This window comes from Martes martes, assembly GCF_963455335.1.
Source record: "Martes martes genome assembly, chromosome: 2".
Classification (NCBI taxonomy): domain Eukaryota; kingdom Metazoa; phylum Chordata; class Mammalia; order Carnivora; family Mustelidae; genus Martes; species Martes martes.
In genome coordinates, this window is record NC_137889.1 from 179,795,445 (window position 1) to 179,821,669 (window position 26,225).

General features: G+C 44.8%; 1 protein-coding gene across 7 annotated transcripts in view; it reads left to right on the top strand.

Moving 5' to 3' along the window:
- The first annotated feature begins 264 nt into the window (after positions 1-264).
- DCUN1D4 (defective in cullin neddylation 1 domain containing 4) overlaps positions 265-26,225 on the top strand; it is a 71,624-nt gene continuing 45,663 nt past the window's right edge. For 4 of the 7 annotated variants that reach the window (XM_080795809.1, XM_080795807.1, XM_080795808.1 and 1 more), the window contains exons 1-3: positions 705-819; positions 20,856-20,926; positions 21,106-21,145. In XM_080795809.1, the coding sequence (XP_080651935.1) occupies positions 723-819; positions 20,856-20,926; positions 21,106-21,145 (208 nt within the window). In that variant the 5' untranslated portion in view covers positions 705-722. Of the gene's footprint in view, positions 405-685; positions 872-20,855; positions 20,927-21,105; positions 21,146-26,225 lie in introns of those variants that run through there. The other 3 variants (XM_080795811.1, XM_080795813.1, XM_080795812.1) reach the window with 2 other exon arrangements.

Genomic DNA, 26,225 nt, shown 5'->3' on the forward strand with positions numbered 1-26,225 from the left:
CCCCAGCCTCGCCCCTACACGCGCTTTCGGACCCCCGGGGATGAGTGACAGCAGCCGGGTCCAACCTGCTGCTCCAGACCGTGGCCTCCGCCAGGGGCGTTACGGGGACGAGGCGCCGGGGCCAATCGCATTGGACCTCAAGGGGCGTGGCCTCATTGCCAGCTCTAGACCGGCGCCCTCCGCACTCCTTTTGTCAAATGAGAGACGCGGAGGGGCGGTCCCGCAGCCGAGGTTCAGCCAATGCTTGGAGCCGAGGTGGGCGGGCCGGGTGTGCTGGCGGCTGGTCCTCAGCTCCGAGCCGAGGTGCGGCGAGCCGGTGGGGGGACCGCGAGGCGAGCGCGGGAGCCTGGGCGGAGAGTGGGGTGTGAGCTGCCCGAAAATGCACTCGGATGCCGCCGCTGTCAGTGAGTAACAGAGAGGGAGCGGGCCGGGGCCGGGCGGTTGCCAACACTCTCCACTCCGCTCCCGCAGTCCCCGCCCCGCGCCTCCTGTCCCGAAACGCGCCGGGAGCCCCTGCCCGGGAGCCACCCCTTCCCCTCCCGGGGCCGCGGCGGGCGGTGACGCTGCGGGCGGCGCGGGGCGGGGGCGGGCGTGGGGGGGAAGGGGCCGGCCTGCCGGGGGAGGGCGGAGGTGAGGGGGGTGGGGACTGGCTCCTTTTCAGTGTTGGGGGCAGGGGGGGCGGGACGTGCGATGAAGGGCTGGGACCGGAGTGCCTGGGGTGAATGGAGGTGGAGGCGGCGGCGGGCGCTAGCGGGCAGGGCCGGGGGTGGCACCGGCGCGGGAAGAGAGAGCGAGGGAGCGAGCGAGCGGGGCGCAGGGGTGAGGATTTCCTAGGGGTTGAGCGGTGCGGGCGGCTCCGTGAGAAAGGCGGGTGAGTGCGAGGGGAGCGCGGGGGCGGGGACAATGGGAAGAAGGGCTGGATGGCGGGGGTGGGGGGAACAATGCGGTGGGGGAATGGGGGTAGCGGCCGAGCGGGGCAGGAGGGCGGGCACGGAGATGAGGGCTGATGTAACGGGAGAGCGAGGTGGTGGGAGGGATTGGGGTGTGATGGGATAGTTGGGGAGTCCGGCGGGCTGGAGAGGCATAGAAGGGTGGTGGGGTAACTGGGAGTGGTGAGAGGGGGCAGACGTTGGGGTAATAGGATTGAGCAGGTGTTGGGAAGAGAGGGTAATTGGCAGTGAGAGGAGAGAGAAGAGGGGAGGGTTTGGGGTGACAGGATGGGGGCAGGGGTAGAGGAGGTGCGGTGGGGGTGTAGAGCTAGTTGGGAGGAAAGGGGGGTTGGGAGGGGCCAGGGCAGGGGGAGGACTGTCAAGTCCAGATTCGGTCCGCGCGGGGCTCGGGGTCGGGGGGGAGGTGTCAGACTATGTTTTCTGGGAGGGGATCCCTCCCCCCGATCAAGACAGAGTCCGTGGAAGGGGGAGCCCTGAGCTTCGGGTGCGGGGAGTGGAGGGGGCGGGGCTGAGGTGGAGGGGGCGGGGAGGTGCCCTGAGGTTGGCGCTGGCCACGATTCCCCCAGAGCGGCGGGAAGCGAGGTCAGCGCTGGCGCGGGCTCCGGCTGCGGGACTGGGAGGCGGGGCCGGGGCGCGGGCTGCGGGTTTTCCGCGGCGGGATCCGGAGGGGTCGCACCCTGGAGACCTGGTGGGGGGTTTTGCGCAGGGGAGGTGTTGGGGTCCCAGGCAGTCCGTGGGATTGGCAGTCTGTGACGCAGTTGTCTAATTTCTGGTCGTCAGGTGTGGACGCTGGTGCCTGGGGACCCGCTTCCCTGCAGGGAGGGCCGGGCCAGAGGCCCCGCGTAGCGCTCGCGGGGCGCGACCTCTGCCAAGCTTGCGGGGAGGACGCTTTAGGGGTTTCCTTTAGGGTCTGGCTCCAGTGGCCGGGTGTGAAGGGGAAAGGCGGTCGCGCGGAATTCTGGGACTTGTGGTCCGCGCCGCGCGGAGTCGCGGTTGGGTTGGGTGCACGTGGGTAACTGTGGAAACGAGTCCCAGAATGCAGCGCGCCCCTCGGAGCCTCCCGGCACCGCTAACTCGTGGTTTATTCCCGGAGGACCCGAGCGAGCCCTTGGGAGCCTCTGTCGTCCCCTGGGACTGGAGCGAATCACTGGACCTTCTCCCTGAGTCGGCGGGAGGGGGAAAACCAAGCCAAACGCAGTCCTTTCACACTTGGGTTCTTGATTCCCGAGTTGATTACTTCCCTCTGCATTTAGTGGCCTTATTTGTAGAGTAAATGCTTAGTCTTTTACCTTCTAGCACATAGGTTTGGAGAAACATGCAGGGTGCAGCACCGTCCAAAGCAGAGTTTAGGATGCTGTATTTATTGTGGCATCCAGCGTTAAACAGAAGGTTAAAAGGTTTCGTCTTTAGGTAAATCTGGGAATGCAGTGGAGACCCATGGAACCCTTCTGAGGATAATATAGGTTATGTGTTTGCATTTCCTGGGCTCTTTGAACTGCCCAAAGATAGGACTTCCTGAAAGAAGATGGCCTTGAAATAAATTGAGTAATGAAGGTGGCTTAGTGGAATTTAGGGTGGAACTGTGCCCATTCATAAACCCCGCATGAAGCTGAGCAAAGGGAATATAAGATGTCTTCAGTTTTCAAGGGAACGTGGGAAGCAGATGAGGCTAGCAGAAGGTAAACTCAGTGGACCACCTTAAGAGGTTTTTGTGTTTTTTGTTGGGGGGGGGTTTGTTGTTGTTGTTGTTGTTGTTGTTTTTAGCTGGGGAGGTAATTCTTTTCTCTTGGCCTCTTTAATATTAGAGACTTTCCTCTATGTAGATGTAGACCCAACATCCTTTGCCAGTTCCCATTACTATTTATTTATATGCTGAATTTGTACATTGCAGAATCTGTCATGTAGAGGGCTATAACATTAGCTCAAAGATGACAGACTATTTTTCTGTGATATATAAGGTATTATGAAATTATTGGTAGCATAGTCGCTAGAAGATTATTACAATGACCCTAATGATAAAATTTTACCAAAAAGTCCTAAAATTTGGAAACCTTTTAGTGTGGTTACAGATATACTGAACTTGATAAAGTGATTAATGATTAAATCGTGGCCAAAAAATTGGGCAATGTATGGTTTTTTCAGGAAAAGATTTCTGTTCATCTTATATTTTACTTAATCTTATGAAATATTCAGGAAGCCCGTTGTGATATGTTAAGTATGTAATATGAACATGTTTTTTTAAAATACGCACTTAATGCTGGAATTTGTTTATATAAAGTGTGAAGTGTCCGAGGTTGAAAACTAGTTATAATTTGTGTTCAAGATGGTGTTTTAAAGAAAATATTAGGCTAGTAATTTCTTTCCCTTTTTATTTTTGTTACAGTGCAAAGATCAGGTGCCCTTAACACACACACAATTCCCCTCTCCTCCAGTCTCCCAAATCCTAGGTTTCTAAACATGATCAGCTTCTACTTTATGCTGTGGATTTCAGGCTCTTCTTTGATTTTTGGTCTTTGGGGAGGTTCTTTATTTTCGTGTGAACTAAGATACGTGTTTAAACAGATGTTTCTTCTACTTTACAAAGAATTTTTTGTCGTTTTATATTGGGAAGGATTTTTAGGTTATCTTGTTTATAACATTGCCAGAAGAGAAAGTCTCCTTCATTTTCTCCATTTTAGAGGACTTCTGTACATTACTCTTTCCTTCCTTTGGTCCTGCCTCCAAGAAGTGCTCCTGTCAATCAGTACTTGATCATGCTTTTTCAAATGTTATTTATCATTACTTCCCTTTCTGTTTTTATCTTTAGCTGCCCCCAATAGCTCTTAGAGGTTACTGCTTTCTTCCTGACTGCAATACATGTTTCTAATACATGTTTGCGTTTTCTCGTCTCAGTAATAATGATCTTGTTAACTCAGCAGAATAAAAATCAGCCTGTCAGAAACTGACCTCACGATTTGACCAGTGTTGTATCCATCATTGGGAAGTAACAATACACTACAAAAAATGGCATAGATAACAGAATTTATTGTTGTCCAGTAGCAAGAAGTGTAGAAAATAGTTGGTTATAAGGGTGGTGCAGTGTCTAAATGATGTTTTTGAAGACTCTAGGCTCTTTGCATTCTTTTATTCCTCTATTTTTAGTATTTTGGCTTATGGAAAGCCTCGGGCTCATTGCTTCATGTTGGCAATGTGGTTGCTGTGACCCCAGACATCATGCCTGTGTGAGACAGGGAAGGAAGATGTTTTCTTGTAACGCCCTCTTAGCAGAGAGGAGTCTTCTAGAAGGTCACCTTGGAGACTTCCCATTCAGTTTTGTTGGGGAGAACTGATTTCATGGCACTGCTACTTATAAGGAAGTTTGGAAAATCTGGAAGTCTGGCATTTTTCAGTTTCTTTTGGGAGATGTGGCCTTTGCTAGAGTGGTAGAGCAGTGAGGAGAATGCTCTGGCTTGGCAGCCTACAGGTTATATCCCTGATCCGGCTACTTTGTCCAGCTATCTCTGGCTTGGTCTCAGTCTTTTTTTAATATGTTGATTTATTTTCTGCCTCATTTAAAAATAATTAAAGGTGACTTATTAAGTATAGATAAAAGCCTGCGAAGAGAAGGAAATTAGGGGCGCCAGGGTGGCTCAGTCAGTTAAGTGTCCGACTCTTAATTTCAGCTCAGGTCATGATCTGGGGGTTGTGAGATCGATCCCAGGGCCTCAGACTCCACACTCAGTATGGGGTCTCCTTAGAATTCTCTCTCTCCCTCTTTGCCTCTCCTGTCTCTCTCTCATAAGTAAATTTAAAAAACAGAAGGAAAATAAACCGTAGATTTACAGGCTGCACATAATTGCTTGCCATATGTTAGAAATAAGCCATATATTTGGCTCTGAGCTTCCTAGTAGTCAAAACAAAGAGGAAAACAAGACTAATTTTATTCGCTCGCAATTCATTTAATAACTTAAGGTGGAAACTAAGTGATTCCTCATCCTCTCGTTTCCCTGGCTGGTGGTGAGAGTGAGACTGCCTCTCCTCCTGGGCCTCATGGAACTCTCTCATACCTGTTGCTGCTGTCCTAGGGCTCACCCATCTTTCTCACGTTGTTGTTAATCTGCAGTAATCCTTTTGCTAGCCTCAGCCCCTCTCACTTTGTCCTCTGTCCTCAGTTTAATCACCTTTGTCCTTAGGATTGCCCCACACAAAACCTCAAGGGCTCCTGTTTGCTTCATGAAATGCAGACTCCTCAAAACCTGGGGTTGAATTGGTTTGTGCAGTTTAAGCTCCGTTTCTGCACCCCGCCACCCCCTGCCCACTGCGGCCTCCTTGCCCACTGCCCTCGGCGCTGCTTCCGCAGAACTGTTCTTTACTGGGTTCCTGTTCCCTCTCTAGCAGACTCGTTCTTTCCCTCCATTGAATCTCCAAAGTTGGGTTTACCTCTGTTCTCAGTTCTGTCTAATATAGCAATAGCTGCTCGTTTACTTGTCCCTTTCCCAATTAGAGTCTTACCCCCTTGAGATCTAGGACCGTCTGTTTAGTATCCATTTCTCATCCACGATGGCACTTTGTTTAGGGCCTCAAATAGGTATTGAATTGCACTTACATGGTCAACTCTTAAATAGTGAATTCTCTGGAAAATTTTAGTTCTCCCTTGTGCTGTTTAGCATGCTTCTGAGTCGTCTTTCATTATCTTCAGATTGTCTCCTCAGGGAATACAAACTCTCACTTATTCATTCGGTCTTTTTTGACAAAGTCAGCCATAAGCAAACCAATTTAAACAATAGTTCTTTTTAAATACGCGCGAAGATACCAGTTTTGAAGAATGTCTGTGGCATGGAGGAATTCTCAAGGAGCAAGTAAAATGCTGTTGATGTACTAAGGGCCCCGGAGTCTGTGTGTGAAAATGCGTGCTTCCATTTTGGATCTGGTATGTAAGTCTTGTGTAGATAAGGCTAAGGCAGGGCTTGACAGGTCTGACATTCCCTGTCTTTTTGTTTTATGACCAGATTCTGGTCCGTAGGGTTTATTTCATGTTAACTACACATTGAGATCACTGGAAGGCTTTCTTCTTTTAGAAAATAAACTTTGTTAGTTGGAGGTGGATTTTCTGATGATCTGACATTGACACAGATATCTTTCTATAGTTGGTCATCTTGAATTAGTGTTAATAGCTTTTCATAGCTTGTTCTTTTTTCTTATTCTGAGATTGGGGTTAGGAGAAGTACCTCTTGAGAATTATTCTTTTAAGCAGAACATATATTTAAAAATATGCTTTGGGGTGCCTGGGTGGCTCAGTGGGTTAAAGCCTCTGCCTTCAGCTCAGGTCATGATCCCAGGGTCCTGGGATCGAGCCCCACATCAGGCTCTCTGCTTAGCAGGAAGCCTGCTTCCTCCTCCTCTCTCTCTCTCTCTCTCTCTCTCTGCCTACCTCTCTGCTTACTTGTGATCTCTGTCAAATAAATAAATAAAATCTTAAAAAAATAAAATAAAATAAATAAAAAAATATGCTTTAAGTAGAAAAAGATATTGAAATGCATTTTAAATAGAATCGTATATTTTAGTGATTATCACATCACTGTTTCAGAGCTAAGGACTTTTTTTCTCTTGTGTCCTTTATTCTAGCAGACAAAGTATTTGCTACTCCAGATTTGAATTTTCTTTTAATTAGAAAACACTCTTAATGAGTCATTTTCAATTTAGGAAGGTAGACTTGTAGTTTTTGAAACTAATATACTGAGTACAACACTAAATGATATGAAAAAGACTCCCACCCTCCCCAAATAGCATTACCTGTGGTTATGAGTCCTTTAAGTTCCCTCTTTGAGGATTTTTTTCTTGTAAATATTTTTGGAAAACCTTTTATTACTTGCTATCACTAGTATTCCCAAAGATGGGGTGTCATCCATTTCTGTTCGTGGTGGGCATCATCAGTCTTAAGGGCCCTGGCTCTTTCCCTGATTGGGAAATTCCTACCTTTGCAGGCCAGGCTGCTCAGACACGCCCACCAGAGTGTGAATCCGAAGGTGGAGGCGTGGAGGCAAGTGTTGGAAAGAAGCTGGGAGTGCCTGGAGGCCATTTGAAGAGGACAGATAGTTGGGGGGCAGCTGCTGGCTGTGGTCCCAGGGGCCAGGCCAGTTCTGGCTATGTCCATGTGCTCTGCTGTGTGTCCTTAAGTTATGTGGCTTGTTTTCTGGATTTCCTAGACCTTCTGTGAACTATCCAATGGCTCTTTAAAAAAAAGAAATCACAGACCTGTTCTATTAGCTGGTTGGTTTCTGATGCTCGAAACTCAGAATCCTGACAGATTCGACATCCGTACCTGTCACTGGTCAAGACGCGGCAGAGGCCCTTGTGGAGACGAGCAGTGATGTGTCTTACTACCCCGACTGGACTCTGTTCAGGGTCCTAGGGTCCTGATCTGAGGTTACCCAAAGGACAGAAGGAGCACACAGTCAATGTCAGTTGTGGGCACCACCTTTGCCACCGGTCAGGCAGGCTCTGAGCCGCACATCAGCCACCCTGCTGGATCTCATTATACGGAGCTCTTCACTACTTGTCTTTTTCCAATCACCTCTTTGTCCTTAAAAAAAAGAGAGAGAGAGAGGTGTGATGCTCAGAAGCTAATAATGCCTAACTTCTGGTGTGTCTTTTTGGATCTAATTTGGGAGTATTAGCCTGGAAATATTCTTTGTACCTTTTTTGGGTAGAACTCTGATAGTCTTTATTTTATTTTTTAGTATTTACTTAGCATCCTAGATATAATAAAAAATTGTACCTGTTTTAAGTGTACAGCTTGATGAATTTTGATAAATATCTATACTGGCATAACCGCTACTAAAATTAAGGTCCAGAACGTTTTCATGACCCCCAAAGATTCCCATGTGTCCCCTTGCAGTCTGTACTTTTCCACCTCCACCACAACTTTTGGCTTTTCATATATGTCATTGGAAGCCACCTCCATGTTAGTTGATGGTTTGTCATTTTGCTGTTCATTTGGATATTATAGTATAAAAAGGTGTGATCAATCTCCTTTTTTTTTTCCTGAACTATTAAGTCCAAAGAAAAACTGTCAGTGGTGTATAAATTATAAATCTGGTAGTGCTTTACCACATGGAACTGTCTAGAGTGAAATTACTTGTCCTTTTCAAGTTTTCCAGTGGATGGCTGTTCTGTACCGCCCAAAGACACAGACGGCTAGGATTTGCTCCCTGAATGTGATGATGTCTTTTAACTATTACCTGGGTCAGGTTGGGAGACAGTTAATAGTCCAGAGTTGGCCCGAGAGTCAAATTGCCTGGATTCACATCCTTGCTCTGTTATGTCTTAGCTGTGTGACCGCAGGTGAGTTACTCGTCAGCTCCTCTGCACGCGCTCCTGCGTCCTCACACCTAAAATGTACCTACCGCAGAGTATGGAGCTGTTCGGTCTACACTGCTTACTGAGCATCTACCATGTACCAGGCCCTGTTCTTGTCTCTCGTGAAGTTCTCAGTCTGGCTTAGGGGAGGGAGCCTGTAAGCCCGTAAACCATACAGTGTGTTGGATGGTTGGAAGTTCTGTAGAGAAGAGTAAAGCAGGGGGTGGGTCGCACAGGTGCGTGAGCACGGAGGGGAGAGGAGTGGAGGATGTTGTAGTTTTTAATAGCAGGGTGACTGGTGGGAGTGAGGGGCATTCCAGGTATGGGGAAGAGGAATGCAGGAGCTCTGAGGAGGGAGCAGACCTGTGGTAGGAATTCCATAGAGGCTGGTGTACTTGGAGTGGAGCGGGGAGCTGGGCAGAGAGGAGGAGGTAGGAGGTGAAGTCAGGGTGATCCCAAGGATTAAGTGAGAAAACAAACAAACAGTTTGGAGAAGTGCTTGGCTCTCTTCTGTTTTAGTTGCTAATGATTGCTGTGTAATGACGCTGTCAGTTAGGCTTTAAAAGGAGACCCTTGAGAGGAAGAGAGGTTATCAGAAAGAACTAAATGAGGCATTCCCTCACTTAGTCATTCACCAAACATTTGAGGGTTTCTTGTTGCCAGGCAGTGCCGTAACACACGTGACTGGGGGCTTGGGGTTGGGGCCCTGTGTCCAAAGAGCTTCTGGTGGCTTTAGTGGTGCAGGCAGAGAAGTAATGGACAGCTTAAGTATGGCATGGTGGCAGCTAGGTTGGTTGGGTTGCCCAGAGTGCTTTGGAAACAAATGGGAAGTCATTAAAATTAGACTTCATGGAAGGGCTAGCATTTATCATGTGGGTTTTGCTTCTGAAGTCCCCCCCCCCCCGAAAAAGGTTTGTTGTGTGCCCCCAGCGGTGGGGGAGGGGGAGGGTGCTTTCCCAGGGGAAGAGACAGCAAGGGTGAAAGTACTGAGAACTGGGGCTGGAGAAGGGGGTTGGTAGGCTGGGGTGAAAGGGGATAAGGGGGAGGGTGGGCAGGAGCCTGGTGGTGAAAGGCTGAGAAGAGGGACCAGAGAGAGGAGAGGAGGAAAGCCAGAAGGCAGGGCGCAGGGAGTGTGGAGGAACAAGGGGGAGTGGGGAGGGGCTGACACACGTTTAGTGATTAGTGTTGGGCTCTTCCAGCTGCTTTGCCTTCGTTAATGCATTCAGTCCTCACGACGACCCACAGAAGCAGGTTGTGTACTGCTAGTATGCCCATTTTACAGATGAGGAAGTTGAGGTGCAGAAAGGTTAATTAATCTTCTCAGGATCACACAGCTTCAGAGTGGTGAATTGAGATTCTAACTCGGGCATTCTGACTCCAGGGTCTAGGGGCCCCACCAGTGCCAGTGAATTCAATATGCTATTTTTGTCTTTGGCCTATGAATGTTGATGGAAGAGCTGGCTGATGTGGTCATCTCCATTTTGCTTTTGGTTCTTTTCTTCTTAGAATGGGCCCCAGTAGCATCAGGATGTAGGAGGGATTCCTTCTTTCCCATCCCTCCTGTCCCCTCGTTTCTGTCATCTTCCCCTCAATGACAGTAGGCTTTAAAAACTTATTATAAGTGGGGCACTGATCATGGCAAAGAGAAGTATTGCATTCCTTAACTCACTAATGATGTCGGCATTTTAGTCTTCTTGGGTCTTAATTTTAAACAGACCTGTGTTAACTACTTTTTAAATACACTTTTTATATTATTTTTTTTTAAAGATTTTATTTATTTATTTGTCAGAGAGAGAGAGAGAGCAAGCACTGGAAGACGGAGGCAGAGGGAGAAGCGGGCTCCCTGCCGAGCAAGGAGCCCGACGTGGGACTCGATCCCAGGACGCTGGGATCATGACCTGAGCCGAAGGCAGCCGCTCAACCAACTGAGCCACCCAGGCGTCCCCACTTTTTATATTATTTTTAAATATAGAAGATACCGGACAACATTGCAGAAAAGCTACAAAACGTAAAACTTACCTTTTAGGGGCATCTGAGTGGCGCATTGGTTAAGCATCCGACTCTTGGTTTTGTCTCAGGTGGTGATCTCAGGGTCGTGGGATCAAACCCCGCATTGAGCTCTGTGCTCACCAGGAGTCTGCTTAAGATTTTCTTCCCCTTGCCCTCTGCCACTCTCCCATCTTGGCATGCTCTCTCTCAAATAAGTAAATTAATCTTAACCAAAAACAAACAAACAAACAAACAAAAACAAAATCCAAACCCCTTACCTTTTAGTAGAACTACTAATGTGTTTTCATATAACATCTTTGAAATTATTTTTTTCTTTTTTTCCCTGTAGTTGAGATTAAGTCCTTTTCCGCTTTAATATCCCTTTCTACAAATGCCATTCCCAAAATCTGACCACAGATTACTTGTTCTTAATTAAACAGGAAGCTGAAGAAGATGGTTGTACATTCAAGTTCAGGCAGCTGGCTGTTGATGTCATACTTTTAAAGACCCATCACCTTGTCATCCCTTCTGCCTTGTCTTTACTTTCTAATCTTCTAGCTTCAGTGTGTCTTAGTCTCTTCTACGTTCTAATAATAACAGGGAGTAAAACAGTGCACCTTATGGGCGCATAGGACAGGCCTGTGCTCTGCTCGTGCTTGTGAGGCACCATCTCGTTTCACCGTCGCAGAAGCCTTGTGAAAAGGGGCCCGTGAGAGCAGCTGTACAGATGGGGACACTGAGGCACAGTGAGACTGGGTCACGGGCAGGGTCACTCAGCTGGAATGTCACAGAGCTGAGACTCTAGCTTAGGCCTTTCCAACGCCAGAGCAGCAGAACTCTTGTCACATCAGTAAGATTAAAGGATGATTTTTCCTCTGAACTATCGAATGGATCTGTGTTCCTCAGTGGGTGAGGCGGGGCACAGGGAATGAATCTAGGGCCCCTTGTACCTTGTCACACTTGGAGTGCAGCCACGCAGGGTGTCCTGAAGCGGCCGGCTCCTTTGAGATGGCACTGGCAGGCACAGGCCACGGAGTGGATGACGCGGCTAGGTGGCACGCCGCCTCTCCGGGCCGGATGGCTTCTCCTCGCAGCCTCTTTTATGGGTCCTGGGAGAGCCCCAAGGAAAAAGCCAGCCGCGGTATGCTTGGATGGCTTTCATTTTGGAGCCTGCGTTCCGTGAAAACGCTGAGTCACCCACGATGACCTGCCTCCCACCCCTGATCCAGGTTCCCCTTGCCGTGCCTCACTTTCTGGCTTTTGTGCCTTGTAAAGTGGCAAATATTTATTGATGAGGAGAGAGATGCTAATATCTTCCCACTGCTACTTAGTTTCTCATTTTCACCTGGCTTTTCAGTTTTGTCATCTTTTCCCCGGATCTCGCTCTGGTTCTTTTCAGTGCGCCAGTGGGGTACCAATGACTGAGTGAGATTCTGGTCTGTAGCGTGCGGAGCTTGTCCCGTTAGCGGGTTGGCTGCCTGCGGGCTGGGGACAGAGTCAAGAGTGGGGCTAGAACTCCCTTCTCTGGCTGCCTATTAGAATCATCTGGGCTGCTGAAAAATCAGTGACCCCACTCCCATCTGGATGGGGGCCCTCGCCAGGTGATTCTCTGATGGGCAGCCTCTGGATTAGTTTGAAAGAGGCTGCATCAGCAGGCTTGGTTTGGGCTGCGGGGAAGACGGCACTGGGCCGATAGTGCATCCCGGGTAGTGCCTACCTCGAGCTGGGTACTGTTCTAAGCCCATCACATCATTGACTCATTCCAGCCTCGCGGTATCCCTATGAGGCAGGCACTGTTAGGCATTTTATAAAGAAATTCCTGCTTCCTAGCAAAGAGGGGCATGTCGGATGAAGCTGACCCACAAACCTAGCACACAAACGTAGAGAAATAAAATAAATCTAAAGCTGGTGGGGGGAGGAGATGCTGCTTTTGATAGGGAGTCGGGAGAGACCTCTCTGATGAGGTGACATTTGAATAGGTAGTGCACTCAGCTGCGGGGCTTTGTGAGCACCAGAAGTCATTGACACAGAGGGCATATTAAATGCAAAGGCCCTGAGGTAGGAATTCACGTGAGTCTTCAAGGAAGAGAGTGGCTGGAATGGAGTGAGCAAGGATAATGGAATGAGATGACTTAGGTCAGATCATGTAGGGCCTTGTAAGGACTTGTTGAAGACTTAGGTTTTTTTTTTTTTTTTTTTCTTTTATGCTGCAGTAACAAATCTGAAATCTTGTTGACTGAAATCAGACATTGTTACGTGTTCTTTATAGGTTGGTAGGGGTCTCCTCTCGACATCACTGGCATTCTCATTCTGTCTGTCTAAAGCCCACAGGAAAGAGGGCTCCTGTTTCTAGAAGGAAGGAGACAAGGCAAACCTAAAGAATACATTTCAGCTACCATACACTCTTGACTTTGACAACAGAATTTTTTTCTTTTTCATTATCACTGAGTAAAATTGGCATTTCAGGAGAACGGGTGATATAACCTCTAACTTAGAGAGCCCCTGAGCGTTCTGTATTGAACCCCAGTTAAAGAGGCCAAGCGCTGCTTGCTCATGTTCTGGTTCTGTCTGAGAAACATTCAGGACCAATGCTGATCTTGATAACCTTTAATTTTTGTCTGATTTTTGTTTCATTTCTTTGTCATTAACATGGTCATTATTCTGCCCCTCCCTTCCCCAGGAGCCTTTACTGCTTTAGTTCATCATTTTCATTGTCATCAAGAAGCATTTATTAAGCACATATCTGTGCACAGTGCTGCATTAAAATCCTTTATACCTGAGCACATTGCCACTGATGGGCCAACTAGAGTCTAGCTAATAATAAAATATTTTTAGGGGCGCCTGGGTGGCTCAGTCGGTTAGGCGTCTGATTCTTGATTTCCACTCAGGTCATGATCTCAAGGTCCTGGGATGGAGCCGCTTGTCAGGCTTCTCCCGCTCCCTCCTCTTCTTCCCCTGCAGGCATGCGTGTGCCTATCTTCTCTAAGATAAATAAAATCTTTAGAAAAATAATGAAATACTTTTATTGATCGTTAGTGCTCAGAAGAAAGAGGTGTATTGAAGTCAAAATAACATTGGTGGTGGTGGTGATATCTTGTCTGCCCATCTCTTCCCTTTAAATAAAGGTGGTGGGAACCCCTGTGTGGCGCAGTTGGTTGAGTGTCTGACTCTTGCTTCGGCCGAGGTCCTGATCTCAGGGTCCTGGGATCGAGCCCCCTGTGGAGCTCGGTGTGGAGTCTGCTTAAGTTTCTGTCTCCATTTCCCTCCGCCTCCCCCTAAAATAAATAAATAAACCTTAAAAAAAAAAAGTGGGTAGGTTGTTTTAGATTTAGCCGGTTTTAGTAACTTTTAAGAAAATGTTAGTCTAAGTTTGTGTACTTGATTTTTAACAACTTCGAGTGGGAGAGAGAGTTGCTTTTTTTTTTCCTTTAATGGAGCCGGAGATTGATCTGCTCTTTTTTTTTTTTTTTAAAGATTTTATTTATTTATTTGGCAGATAGAGATCACAAGCAGGCAGAGAGGCAGGCAGAGAGTGAGAGGGAAGCAGGGTCCCCGCTGAGCAGAGAGCCCGATGTGGGGCTCGATCCCAGGACCCCAAGATCATGACCTGAGCTGAAGGCAGAGGCTTTAACCCTCTGAGCCACCCAGGTGCCCCAGATCGATCTGTTCTTGCTCTGATTAGAAATAAGCTAGAATGGAGGAATGGGCTCTGGATTGGGAATTTGAAGATCTGTGAATCACTCCCAGCTTGGCCACAGCCAGCTGTGCGATCCTACCTGAGCCAGTAAAGGGAGAATTGGACAGATGGACACGAAACACTGAACTCCTCCGTGCCGTCTCCTGAATGCAGTCATAGTGGTTTTTCCCGATAGCACGATCACATTTTATCTGGACGATAGTTCTGAGTCCCTGTGTAAGGTCAAAACCCCCTGTATTAAAAACGTCCCTTGGAAATGCTCTCAGGAGGTGCCCCGCTGGAGGTTCCCTGAGATCAGCCCAGCACGGCCGGTTCTTTCCTCCGGCGCTGGAACAGATCTCTGGCTCTTCAGCAGAGCACCAGTTGAAGCAGCTGGCTTGCATTTAGGGACCATGTTTTAATGGAAAATACATTTTTAAATACTAGACTCATCCAGTGTTGTGAGATTCACAAAATGTGACTAGCATGTGGGAACGGACTGGCCGAGCGACTATGGGATCTGTGTGCCTGTCTCTGGCTCATTCAGTAGAATGGAAGGCGGTTATGGGACAAGTGAAGTTTCTTTTCTTCTCTCTTCCTCCTTTCTTTTGTTTTTTTTCTTCTTTCTTTCTTTCTTTCTTTCTTTTTTTTTTTTTTTTTGGCCAAGTGAATGAGGTTGAATTTGTGTGAGCTCCATGTGGGCATGGCGGGGGGGGGGGGGGCCCACTGTACTCAGTGTTGCTCCTCTCCACTGGTCCTGCCCCATCTCATATCAGGCCCTAATCCTTCCTCGTCTCAGTCACTTCCGGTGGTCTCTGTGAGAGGCCATTCTGAAGCCAGGCCACCCACTGTCCGTGCCACACATTTGCTGCCAAGCGATCCTTCTAGAAACTTCCCAAATTGAACATTGCAGCACCTGGACCCACAGCAGTGCTCCTCAGAGTTCTCCACTGACATTCTGCTCTGGCAGAGGTTGAGTGACTTCAGTGTCCCCAGGATCCTGGCAGCAGAGCTCGGTGTGGTGACGTCTCCTCGAAGTCTTGTGCCGTACTCGTGTCTTTGTGTGCATGTAACACTGTTTCAGGTGAATCACTCTTGAGTAGAAGTGATGCTGCTTGAATGTGCTATGTCTGCCTGTGTGATTTGCATACCCCCAGGTGGCCCAGGTGGAGTCTAGGCCTTGAGAGAGTAAATCTAGACTGGTAAGCAGGGTTCACAGATTCTTCATGTTCTGACCTTGGCTGCCTTTATGAGTTTCCTCTTTTACCATGCTGCTTCTCACATCTGAAGGTCTAATGGTGTGGATGCCCTTGAAATGCCCTGAACGTACTGAAATGAAGATTTGGTGCCTTTGATCTCCATTCATTCATTGAGTATTTATTGAGTGCCTATTATGTGCCAGGTATCGTTTTAGGTACTAGGGATGCAGTAGTGGGTAAGACCCAGTCCTGGCTTCCATGAAGCTTACCCTTTAAAGGGAGAAGAAGATGACAAATCTGTGATACAAAGAAAAGAAAAAGGAAAGGAATGTGTGGGAAAGTGATAAAGATCGAAGAAGGGGTCCTATTTGTTGGTCCGGCGAAGTTGTGTAAGAAGGCACCTGGTGGTGCAGTCCCGTGAAATGTGAGAGCAGCCATATTCTCATCAGAGAGCAGAAGGCTCGAGGCAAAGCAGGAGTGAAGGCCCTGAGATTGGAGTGTGCTTGGAATATTCACAGAACAGCGGGAAGCTCACGTAGCTGAGGCGAATAAGCGAGAGGAGGATGGGTAGGAGGTGAGATCGGAGAGATGGGTAGAGGCAGAGCACGCAGGGCTCTGAACCCAAGGGAAGGGATTTTCTTCCACCTCGAATGCCTTCCCCTTCCATCTGTAACCTTTGGGTGAGGTTGGAATTAACTTTAGTCTGTTCCACATGCTAGCTAGTTGCCCCTCTCTTTATTGATTCTCTCTTCCTCATTGATTTGAATGTCCTTTTATCATATATAATTACATATGTGTGTTTACACAGATGTACGTATGTTTATCAGTGCTCTTCCATTGATTTGTCTTCTCGCACATGTACCATTCTGTTGTAATTATTGTGCCTTTATACCCAGCATTGGCAAATTACGGCCCACGGGCCAAATTTGGCCTGCTACTTAGATTTTATAAATAAAGTTTTATTGGAACACAGCTACCCTCATTTGTTTATGTGTTGTTTATGGCTGCTTTGCGCTCTAATGGCACCAGCAGTTGCAACAGAGATGGCGTGGCCCACAGAGCTAAAAATGTTTACTATCTGGCCCTCTACAAAGAATTGACCAACCTCTGCTTTATACTGTGTATTGCTATCTGATAGGGCACGTTCTTCCTCATTCTTCCTTTTCAACAATTTCTTGGCAAGGCCAACGTGTTTATTCTTTCAGATGAACTTTAGAATCAATCTGCCTGACTCCCTTCCTTTTCTCCACCTCTTTTGGGGTGGAGATCTGGAAGGCAGGAAGAGTAGGAATTTGATTGCATTTAATTTGTAGTTTAGTGCAAAGGGAAAGTGATTGCTTTATAATACTGAGTGTTTGCATTCCAGTGGTGTAATATCTCTGATATCTCACATTTGTGTGTTTCAGTGAACTTTAATGGTTTTTTCAGTTGTATGTTCCGTATTTGTTTATTCTTGTATGTATGAATGCTTTTTGTTGCTATTGTAATTGAGATCATCTCCCTGCTGTCTTTGACAAGTAACTATGGTATGAGGGAAGGATTTGATTTTTTAGAGTTGAAATTGTTTCTGACCTTCTTCTGGAAACAAACTCCTATTAGGACTGTTAATTTTTGAAATTTGATTCTTTTGGTTGATGGTCATTGTCTGAAGTTACATAATTGTTTCCTTCCTAATGTTTGGGCCTGTTTTATTGTGGAACTCTATACCTAGGGTAGGTTGGGGACATGGACTTTGACTCCTTCCCCTGCCCCCCCCCACCACTTGTTATTCATTTTTTTCTTTTATCATATATAGGTCACAGCAAATGGTAATTACAAAACAACAAACAAAAACCCAGGAAGCTTTATGCCCAGTCATCCTCTGTTGATGGTTGTAAGAATCCCAGATCATTTAGGCATGCTGTTTATTAAGCAGGCTATGCCTTTTTTGCACAGCCAGGTTTGGCTTTTAATACAGGATAATAGGGTTTGCATGTCATACAGGAGAGTGAAACCCAGTCAGTGCTTGACTGTGGAGAGTCATTTGATCATGGAATAAAGGTGACTTAACCTAGAATTTATCCTTTGGAATTGAAATATGAGCAAAAAAATTTTTTTATGAATCAGTTAGTGCTTTCCTAAATACGTTCTCTGGAAAGCATTTGATCTTTACCCTTAATATCTATTCCTTAAGGATGTGAAATCTATTTTAGATTTCAAGGTCTGTTACTTGCCCTGAGCACTAAACAGATGAACCATAAATTCAATATGTGTTAACCTTTGTGGATTTATCTTTTAATGCCATTTTGGTCTTTTTTTCTCTGAATTTGTGTCTCCTCCTTAGCTGCTTCTTACCTTGGTGAAGCTAAAGAGAAAGTATGTGTGTTGCTGGTTTCTTTTTCCTTTTGGTGATGCAGTGATGAGGTGGTGATGACAATGGATGTGGAAATGGAGAATCCCTGACTGTATTGTGTGATTTGCGAAATAAACCTTTTAGCCACATTGCCTGTGAACTGAAAGTTCGTATGTAGAACCTGGTCTTAAATGCTCATCTTTTTTTTCCACTATGTCAAGATATCTTTGACTGTCATCATGGACACTGGTTGGTGGTATATGAATATAGAAATGCCATCGTAGGCTATAAAGACGTACCAGGCCACATGCCTTAATCACAGAAGTGGCCCCAACTTGGGAGTTTTTTTTTTTTTTTTTTTTTTAAAGATTTTATTTATTTGACAGAGAGATCACAAGTAGGCAGAGAGGGGGGCAGAGAGGGGGGTGGGGAAGCAGGCTCCCTACTGAGCAGAGAACCCAGATGCGGGGCTCGATCCCAGGACCCTGAGATCATGACCTGAGCTGAAGGCAGAGGCTTAACCCACTGAGCCACCCAGGCGCCCCCCAACTTGGGAGTTTTTGTTTTGGGGCTTGACTTGGACCAATGGAAATTAGGGACCATTTTAGATAGCAGTGTGATACGGAAAATGATGTTAGTGAATGTAGTGATAATTGGTCTCTTTTATTGGACACTTAATATGTTCTAGGCTTTATAGTGGATGTCTGCCATATCTAGGAATCATAGTCTCATTTTATAGATAAGAGCATTGAGATTTAGGTTAAATAATGGGTAGACCTGAGATTCAAATCAGCTTTCGGTCTTCACAGAGAGATTGTACATCGAAGTGGTATTTTGGCTGTGATTTTTAGTACAGAACTCTGTGTGTGTGTGTGTGTAGAAGGATTTAGAAATTTTAATTCATTTAGATTTTTAAGGGGGGGACAGAGGGCAAGGGAGGAGTTTTTTTTTTTTTTTTCCCAGATTTTATTTATTTGTTTGACAGAGAGAGCGATAGCAAGAGCAGGAACACAAGCAGGGGGAACAGGAGAAGAAGCAGGCTTCCCACAGAGCAGGAGCCCAATGGAGGGCTCGATCCCAGGACCCTGGGATCATGACCTGAGCCAAAGGCAGACGCTTAACAACTGAGCCACCCAAGTACCCTGAGAGAGAGAATCTTAAGCAGGCTTCACACCCAGCTGGATGCCAGGCTTGATCTCTTAACCTTGAGACCAGGACCTGAGCTGAGATCCAGAGTCGAATGTTAAACCAGCTGAGCCACCCAGGGGTCCCTCATTTAGATTCTTTTATGTGAATTTCAACAGTTGAATTAACATCAGAGTGGTGAAAAAGTGTAGCATGGGGGTGGGGCATCTGGAAACCTGGGTGCTTGAATGATCTTTGGCAAGCCCCTTTTTCTGTGCCCCCCCCAACCCCCATGTGGCTTCAGTGAAGAGAGAATCTAGATCCTTAAATTTCTTCAGTTTTTAGTTTTTTGGGGGGGATGGGCAGGAGTTTATTTCAGGATTTAATTTAGAGATGATGATGGAGTGTATCATTTGTCTTCTGATTTTGAAATTGAGAGAGTATGAAGAAGGGAGGTTATGGGTGTGGTGGTAAATGTGGGTCAGGGGGGCTGTGTGTGTTCAGGCTCCCCAAAGCCTCTTGTGGATCAGAGAGCATTGTTGCTCCTAGCTTTAGAGACGCCATCAATGTTTACTAAATAAAGGCATAAGTAAATAAATGCACACACGTATGTTCACATACTCCAAATGCTTTCCTAAACCTTTTCTGTGCAACTGCACTGATTAAGATGGAAAATCATGATTCTGGGCCACATGATGTCATCATTTACCTTAAGTATGGCTGAAGCATTCAGATGCTAAACAAGTAACACTTGTCTTTAGTCAAGCCCATTTAGAGTCGGAGGCCCTGCTCTGGTTGTCTCTCAGCCAAAAAATCTGGTTAGCTGGGCAGTTCTCGATGGCTGTGAGTGGAGCCTCTGACCATGGCTGCCACCAGGTGGGTCCAGCAGCACACCTGTGTGTGTGTGTGTGTGTGTGTGTGTGTGTGTGTGTGTACGTGCCTGCTGCTCCTGACACTGACTTGTGAATGCCGGGGGCTCCGCTCTACCGGCCTGCCCAGAACTGGATTCCTGGCACAATTTTGAAAAGAAAGTAAAGCTTTCTAAATACTGGCAGGGAAGTCAGCTTACTTTCCAGCCCCCGAGCAGCAGCCCAGAGTCCAGCCCAGCACAGACAACTTGTAGTGTCTGCTCTTTGGTCTTTTCTTCGCATCTAATACATGTCCCAAAGAAACTGTTCCAGTGAAAGGCGATTTTTTCTTTTTTTATCAGAATGGCCTAACTTGGGGGAGTTACGGTGTCTTTTCAAGGTTACTTTCAGACTAACTTTTCTGATGGTAAAGGAACTAGTATAAATCTTGATATTTTATGAAAATACTCTTTGATGTTTATTCAAATACAAAATTGTTTGTAGACTTTTAACTTATATTTGTGTAGCCTCATATGTGTGCAAGCGACAAGAAACATTTGAACTTAGAGATTCAAAAGCCTAACAGTTGAACGTTTTATGTTGTGTGGGATTCTAAGATGGGGGTATGATTGAGCATGTGATCCTGAAATTATTAGAGACGATGGGGGATAACGTTCTTGGATTTGGACAGGTTTATGAGCATGATTTCTGCTTCTGCGTTCCTGGGTTTGTGGCATTTTTTAATCTTGCAGCGCAAGTAACTGTAGGCTCTATCCCTGGGCTCTGGGCTCCTGGCCTCAGCTTGCAGTGGAGTCCTTTGATTTGTCTGTGTTCGCTTGATGGGAGGGAGGGGCTTAGGTTCCATTTTTGCTCTCTCTTGTATAAGAGCCAACAAAATAAATATATTGCAAGAAATGCCAAATGGTTGAGATGCTTTTTTATACTTCCCTGGCTGGGAGCTTGCTTTGATACTGTATTAGTAATTCCGAGAAAAAAGGAAAAGGAAAGAGAAAGAGAAAGTGAACATGTTTCTTCTGAGATCTTTCTTCTATTTGTGTGACTTTAATTCACTAACATTATTGACGTTTTTCTCTTACGTTCATTGCTGGTAGGATTTTACAACTACTGAGGGGTTTTTGTTTTTCCTTACAGTTCACATGAAAATTTCATGAACTTAAACATTCGGATGGGAATTTAACTTTATTGCCAGACTTTATTTCTAAGAGATAGGTCAGTAGTTGCGTGTTGTAGTTTATTTAATAAGTATCAAATTAATGGCGAATACCACTCAGTGGTATCCAAACATTTGTTTTTCTTCACTTCTGATTTTCTTCTTTTACACTGTTTTGGCAGCCTGGGAAATAAATGACACTGAATTTTCTTCTTTTTCTTTTAAAGACTTCCAGCTGAACCCTCATCTCTCAACACTGGCAAATATTCATAAGATCTACCACACCCTTAATAAGCTAGTAAGTCAACCTCTTAAAGACAAAACTACCAGCTGTTTAAAGTAGTTGTTTTACGTGTATTTGGTAAAAATTTAGATTACAGATATGAAGATATTGGCTGTTTATGAAAATGTTTATGAATTTTCATACTTGCTGTGTGGTGTGTGATTTCTTGGTAATAATGAACATATTTCTTGCAGAATCTAACAGAAGACGTTGGCCAAGACGATCACCCAACAGGTATCTGTAAATGCTTACGCTACTTGATTTTAAATAAGCCTTGTAATATAAAGTTATGAAGGAGAAACATGAGCTGAGAATGCTCTGTGTTGTAATACACCAACAAGCTGTTACTTGGTTGAGGTGTTTCTCAGGGTGTCTGAGGGAAGCCATGTTATAGCTCCCTCCCAGCAGCATATCTATTGTGGGGCTCTGGCTTCTGTCAGAGTAATTCAGTCCCTTTAAAGGGGCTGGGAATCCTCCCTAGTGGTTTCACAGTACTGTTTCTTTACTCGAGTATTTTAGTTTATACTAAAAACTTACTACGGTGATGCGGTTCGAAAAGTATCCCACAAATGGTTCTTGAATTAAGATGACCGATCATTTGATAGATGAGTAGAGTGTTGGATGTATGTGTTGTATAGGTCTTGAGGATTTATGAATTAAAAATGGAAATTAATAATTACAAACAGTTCTCTAGTTCTGTAGTTCTTAAACTTTAGCTTATAACCCTCTAGGGAGGGCATGTTAAAACAGATTGCTAATCTCCTCCCCCAGAGTTTCTGATTCTGTAGACTGGGGCTGGGGCCCCAGAGCGTACATTTCTTTTTTCTTTTTTTTTTTTTTTAAAGATTTTATTTATTTATTTGACAGACAGAGATCACAAGCAGGCAGAGAGGCAGGCAGAGAGAGGAGGAAGCAGGCTCCCCGCTGAGCAGAGAGCCCCATGCAGGGCTCGATCCCAGGACCCTGGGATCATGACCCAAGCCGAAGGCAGAGGCTTTAACCCACTGAGCCACCTAGGTGCCCTTAGAGTGTGCATTTCTAACAAGGTCTCAGATGATGCTGGTGCAGCTGGTCAGAAGACCACCCTTTGCGAACCACTTCCCCAAACTGTTGCTAATCCGAAGGTTCAGAAACTTGGACTTGATCTGTGGTTACTACATCTCCCAGCAAAAATCATTAAAATGTACTTAAAGTTTTTGGAAATTACCACAGGAATACAGGCTTGTTGGTGAATTTTGAACAGCACAAAAGTGAATGGAATAAAAAGTGACAGTCCTCATCTCCCAATCCAGCCTTCCCCCATTATGCTGTTTAATATGTGTTCTTTCAGACAATTTTATGTATGCATATACTTTTATAGTACTGTAAAAATTTAGCATCTCTAAGATCATAATGTACATATTATACAGCATCTTGCTTTTTTTTTCATTGAATGGTATATCTTGGAGGTTTGGGGATTTAGAACTCTCCCACCTTCTCCTCCAGATAGGTTCAGAACCAGTTGAAAATTAGGTCAAAGATGGAGATTGAAGTAACAGTTTTGTTGGAGAACACAGCTCTGATGTGTGGCAAGAAGGCGGAGGCTTTTCTGTATTTCACCTGAGTGAGATAGCCTGCTGCCCAGTCACCGCCACAACCGGATGAGCCCAGGCCGGCACACCTGCTGTGCCCCCTCTGGCCCGCCAGTTATGACAGCAGAGGAGTGCGAGCTTCTGCCAGCAGACCAGTCTGAAAGGGAGTTCAGGAGGGGCTGGGCCCCTCTGCTCAGCTCTTTCTCCCTGGACCACTAATTAGATCAGACACTCCTCCTTCCAGGGCAAGGAGTGAGAGAGGTGGTGGGTGAGGGGGTGAGGGGGGCCAGAGTCTGTGCTAGGAGTGTTTTAGAAGGCCAGGCCACAGAGGCTCTCTTCACCTGATCTTTCTGTGTCAGTAAATCAACTCAAGGGCAATCAAAAGCAATTTGCTTAATACATTTTGAAAACAATGTGTGCACGTGGTTTTAAAAGAAATGTTGAAAAGGTATAAACTAAAAAAATGAAAGTTTCTCTTCCATTTTATTACCCCCAGCTGTCATCCCCTATTAGCATTCCCCATTTGACTCTCTAGGGATAACTCTTGGATTCTTCCCTTTGTCTCCCCAATGATGATGATATCCCCCCCAACAGTATATATTTATATGTGCCTCTTGTGTTTGTCACTCAGTATATCTTGATCTTTTTCTAGTAGCACATTTATAAAGCATCTGCTTTATATTTTCATGTCTCTGCATTTTTAAAGTTCATGGACCTATCATAATGTTTCTGCAGCCTCCTACTGATACACATTTAAGTCTCTTTGACTCGGCTGCTCCCAATTATGCTGAAATAAAATTTTCAGGGCCAGTTTTAATAGTTCAGAAGTAAAGCACGTTTCTCTCCAATTCTGAACCAATATGTTGGTGGGCTCTGAGGAGTTTTTTAAACTTCCGAGTTTATGCAATTTTGATTGAAAACTGAGTTTTGTGTTGGTACAGCCTTGAGATTGTCTCTTCTTTAGCTGAGGTAATAAAACCTCTTAAGTTTTGAATCTTGTACATTATGTAGTTAACTCTGAACTTCAGATTTAAATGAATATTGTTACTATAGTAATTTTATGTCTAAATATTTAACCTGAATGTGGCAATTTAAAAACTGGAAACTATAATTAAGAAAATGAAAGTGGAAAATGTATCTGGCCTCATGCCTCCTCTCTCACCCTTGGGGACAGAGGATATGTGTGCTGTTTGGTATGTAACGTGCTGGTGCAATGCCTGGCACCTCGTACGTGCCCATCAGTGTCAATTAGCATTAGTAATTTCTTTGAATAGTCCATTTCATTAGCATTTCCCCATTTGGTTCTAGCATCACTTGTGATTACCATACCTGACAGAGTGTGCTTTAAAAATCAAACATTAAATCTGTTATGTTTGGAAATCCGAGAACATTAATCACCGTAATGCTGCTTTGAGTCTTTTTGGCTCAGCCATAGTCTCAGCAATCTCTATAAGAAACTGTACGTGGAGGAGCCAATCCTAAGTCCAAGAGGGGCTGCTGTCTTCCTGCTCTGTCTCTTCTCACACTTTCCTTTGCTGCTTTCGGTCTTCCTCCCACCAAAAAAAGAAAAAGAGAGACAGAGAGTTCATCTTGGACAAGTAGCCCCAAATCCAGATTATAGGGAATGAATAAAAAAAGCCAAATGGAAAGGACAAAAAACAACGAATGAGGAGAAAGATGACAGATGTCAGAAGTCAGTATTTAGAAAGAAATGGCAAAATTTTTTTGTCTTAAATAGGGAAAAAATTTCCCGTTTAGACCCAGATAGTTTCACTCAGGCAAGCAAGTAGTTCAATGATCTGTTCAAGGACATGAAAGAAAATATTAGGTACTAGAAAAGTGTTTTGAAATATGATCTGTTTATCAACCGAAATCACTATGTCTTTGTGACATTGTTCAGTGATGAGTGAGGCGAAACAGCCATATGAAAAGTACTAAAGTGGCAGAATGAACTGTGTATGCTATTAAGTGAAACAAGGTTATAATAAACTCAATAAAACGAAAAATTAGTGAGATTTTTTTGTGTTAGAACATGCATTTACGCTGTTAGGAAAAGTCAGACAAATTCTCTGATTTTATGGATCTCTTGAGGCCCCAATTTAAAAAGATTAAAAAAGAAAAGGCAGTGGAGCACCTATTTAGATACTATTTATTAAGAATAACAGGTTTAGGGATGCCTGGGTGGCTCAGTTGGTTAGGTGTCTGCCTTAGGCTCAGGTCATGATCTCAGGGTCCTGGGATCTAGCCCTGCATCAGTCTCCCTACTCAGTGGGGAGTCTGCTTCTCCCTCTCGTGTACACACTCTCAAATAAATACAATCTTAAAAAAAAAAAAAAAAGTGGGGTGCCTGGGTAGCTCAGTGGGTAGAGCCTCTGCCTTCATCTCAGGTCATGATCTCAGGGTCCTGGGATGGAGCCCCACATCGGGCTCTCTGCTCAGCGGGGAGCCTGCTTCCCCTTCTCTCTCTGCCTGCTGCTCTGCCTCCTTGTACTTGTGCACTCTCTCTATCAGATAAATAAATAAAATCTTTTAAAAAAAGTAATAAGTTTAGCTAAGTTATCCTCAAAACAGCAAGCAGGATAGTCATTAAATAGCCTTTGGTCTGATCCAGGTGAACTCGAGTTGCTGTTTAAAATAGATTTTGTGGGACCAACTATTAAAATAAATAAGCTGAAGGATGTTGGCAGTATTTCTGATTGTTTAATGTGAAAAGACTTCACTGACTACCCGATTTATTTGAAAATATAGGCAGTGAGTAGAATATTTCATTTGTTCTCTTTAGTACCTGAGATCACTTTGGATCCACTTTAGTGATCCGAAGTTCTTTTAACACTAAATCAAAAATAAGTGAACCTGAACTCAAGTCATAACCCTTGGGTAAAAAATATAAGCAATTTTTATTGCCTTCTTAAGGATTACACACACACACACACACACACACACACACACAAACCAGCATCAGGGTAGATTTCAGACTGTCCATCTTGTGTAGAAATACTGAGACTGAACACCAGGACATCAAGATAATATTAAAGAATGTCAGAGTTTGTGATTGTTAGTTGAGATTTTTCTCTCCCTCTTCCTCTTTCTTTATTATTATTACTATCAAAAGGCTTTTCTTTCCTGTGTATCTGCCAAATATTTCTCATGATACAAGATGGATCTTTAAAATCTTTTTCATTCAGTGCTTTCTCTTGGATGATTGGCAAAGAATGAAAACTTGTACCTCTGATCATTTCAAATGGATTTTGGGGTTTCTTAAAGTTCATCTATGGAAGTTGCTTTTTCTTTGTTAAGTACTTATTGATCTAGGAACTTTTGGGTGCTCAACTCTATAGGTCAGTTTTCTCATCGGTAGAATTGGGATGGTAATAATATCTCTCAGATTTGTGAGGATAACTTTAAAAATGCTTCAGTTATTCTTTAAAATGTCCGCCTTTACATTTTGTCTCGATCGATAACGTCACATTGATTGTACTTCCATAGCTACTTCTGGGGGTTAAAATAGTCCATTCTTTGAAGTAGACCACATTTCATAATATTTTTATAAGTAGTTTTTTTAGTTTAAAAATAAAGTTTAATTGAAGTGGATTAAGTGATATAAATCTGAGTCAGTAAAGCCAAAATTTAATGATACAAATAAATACAAATTTATAAAATATTCATTTAAGTGATTATAATTTTTATTATAAAAAGACATTACAGAGTTATTTTAAGATGCAAACATTCTCGGGGCACCTAGG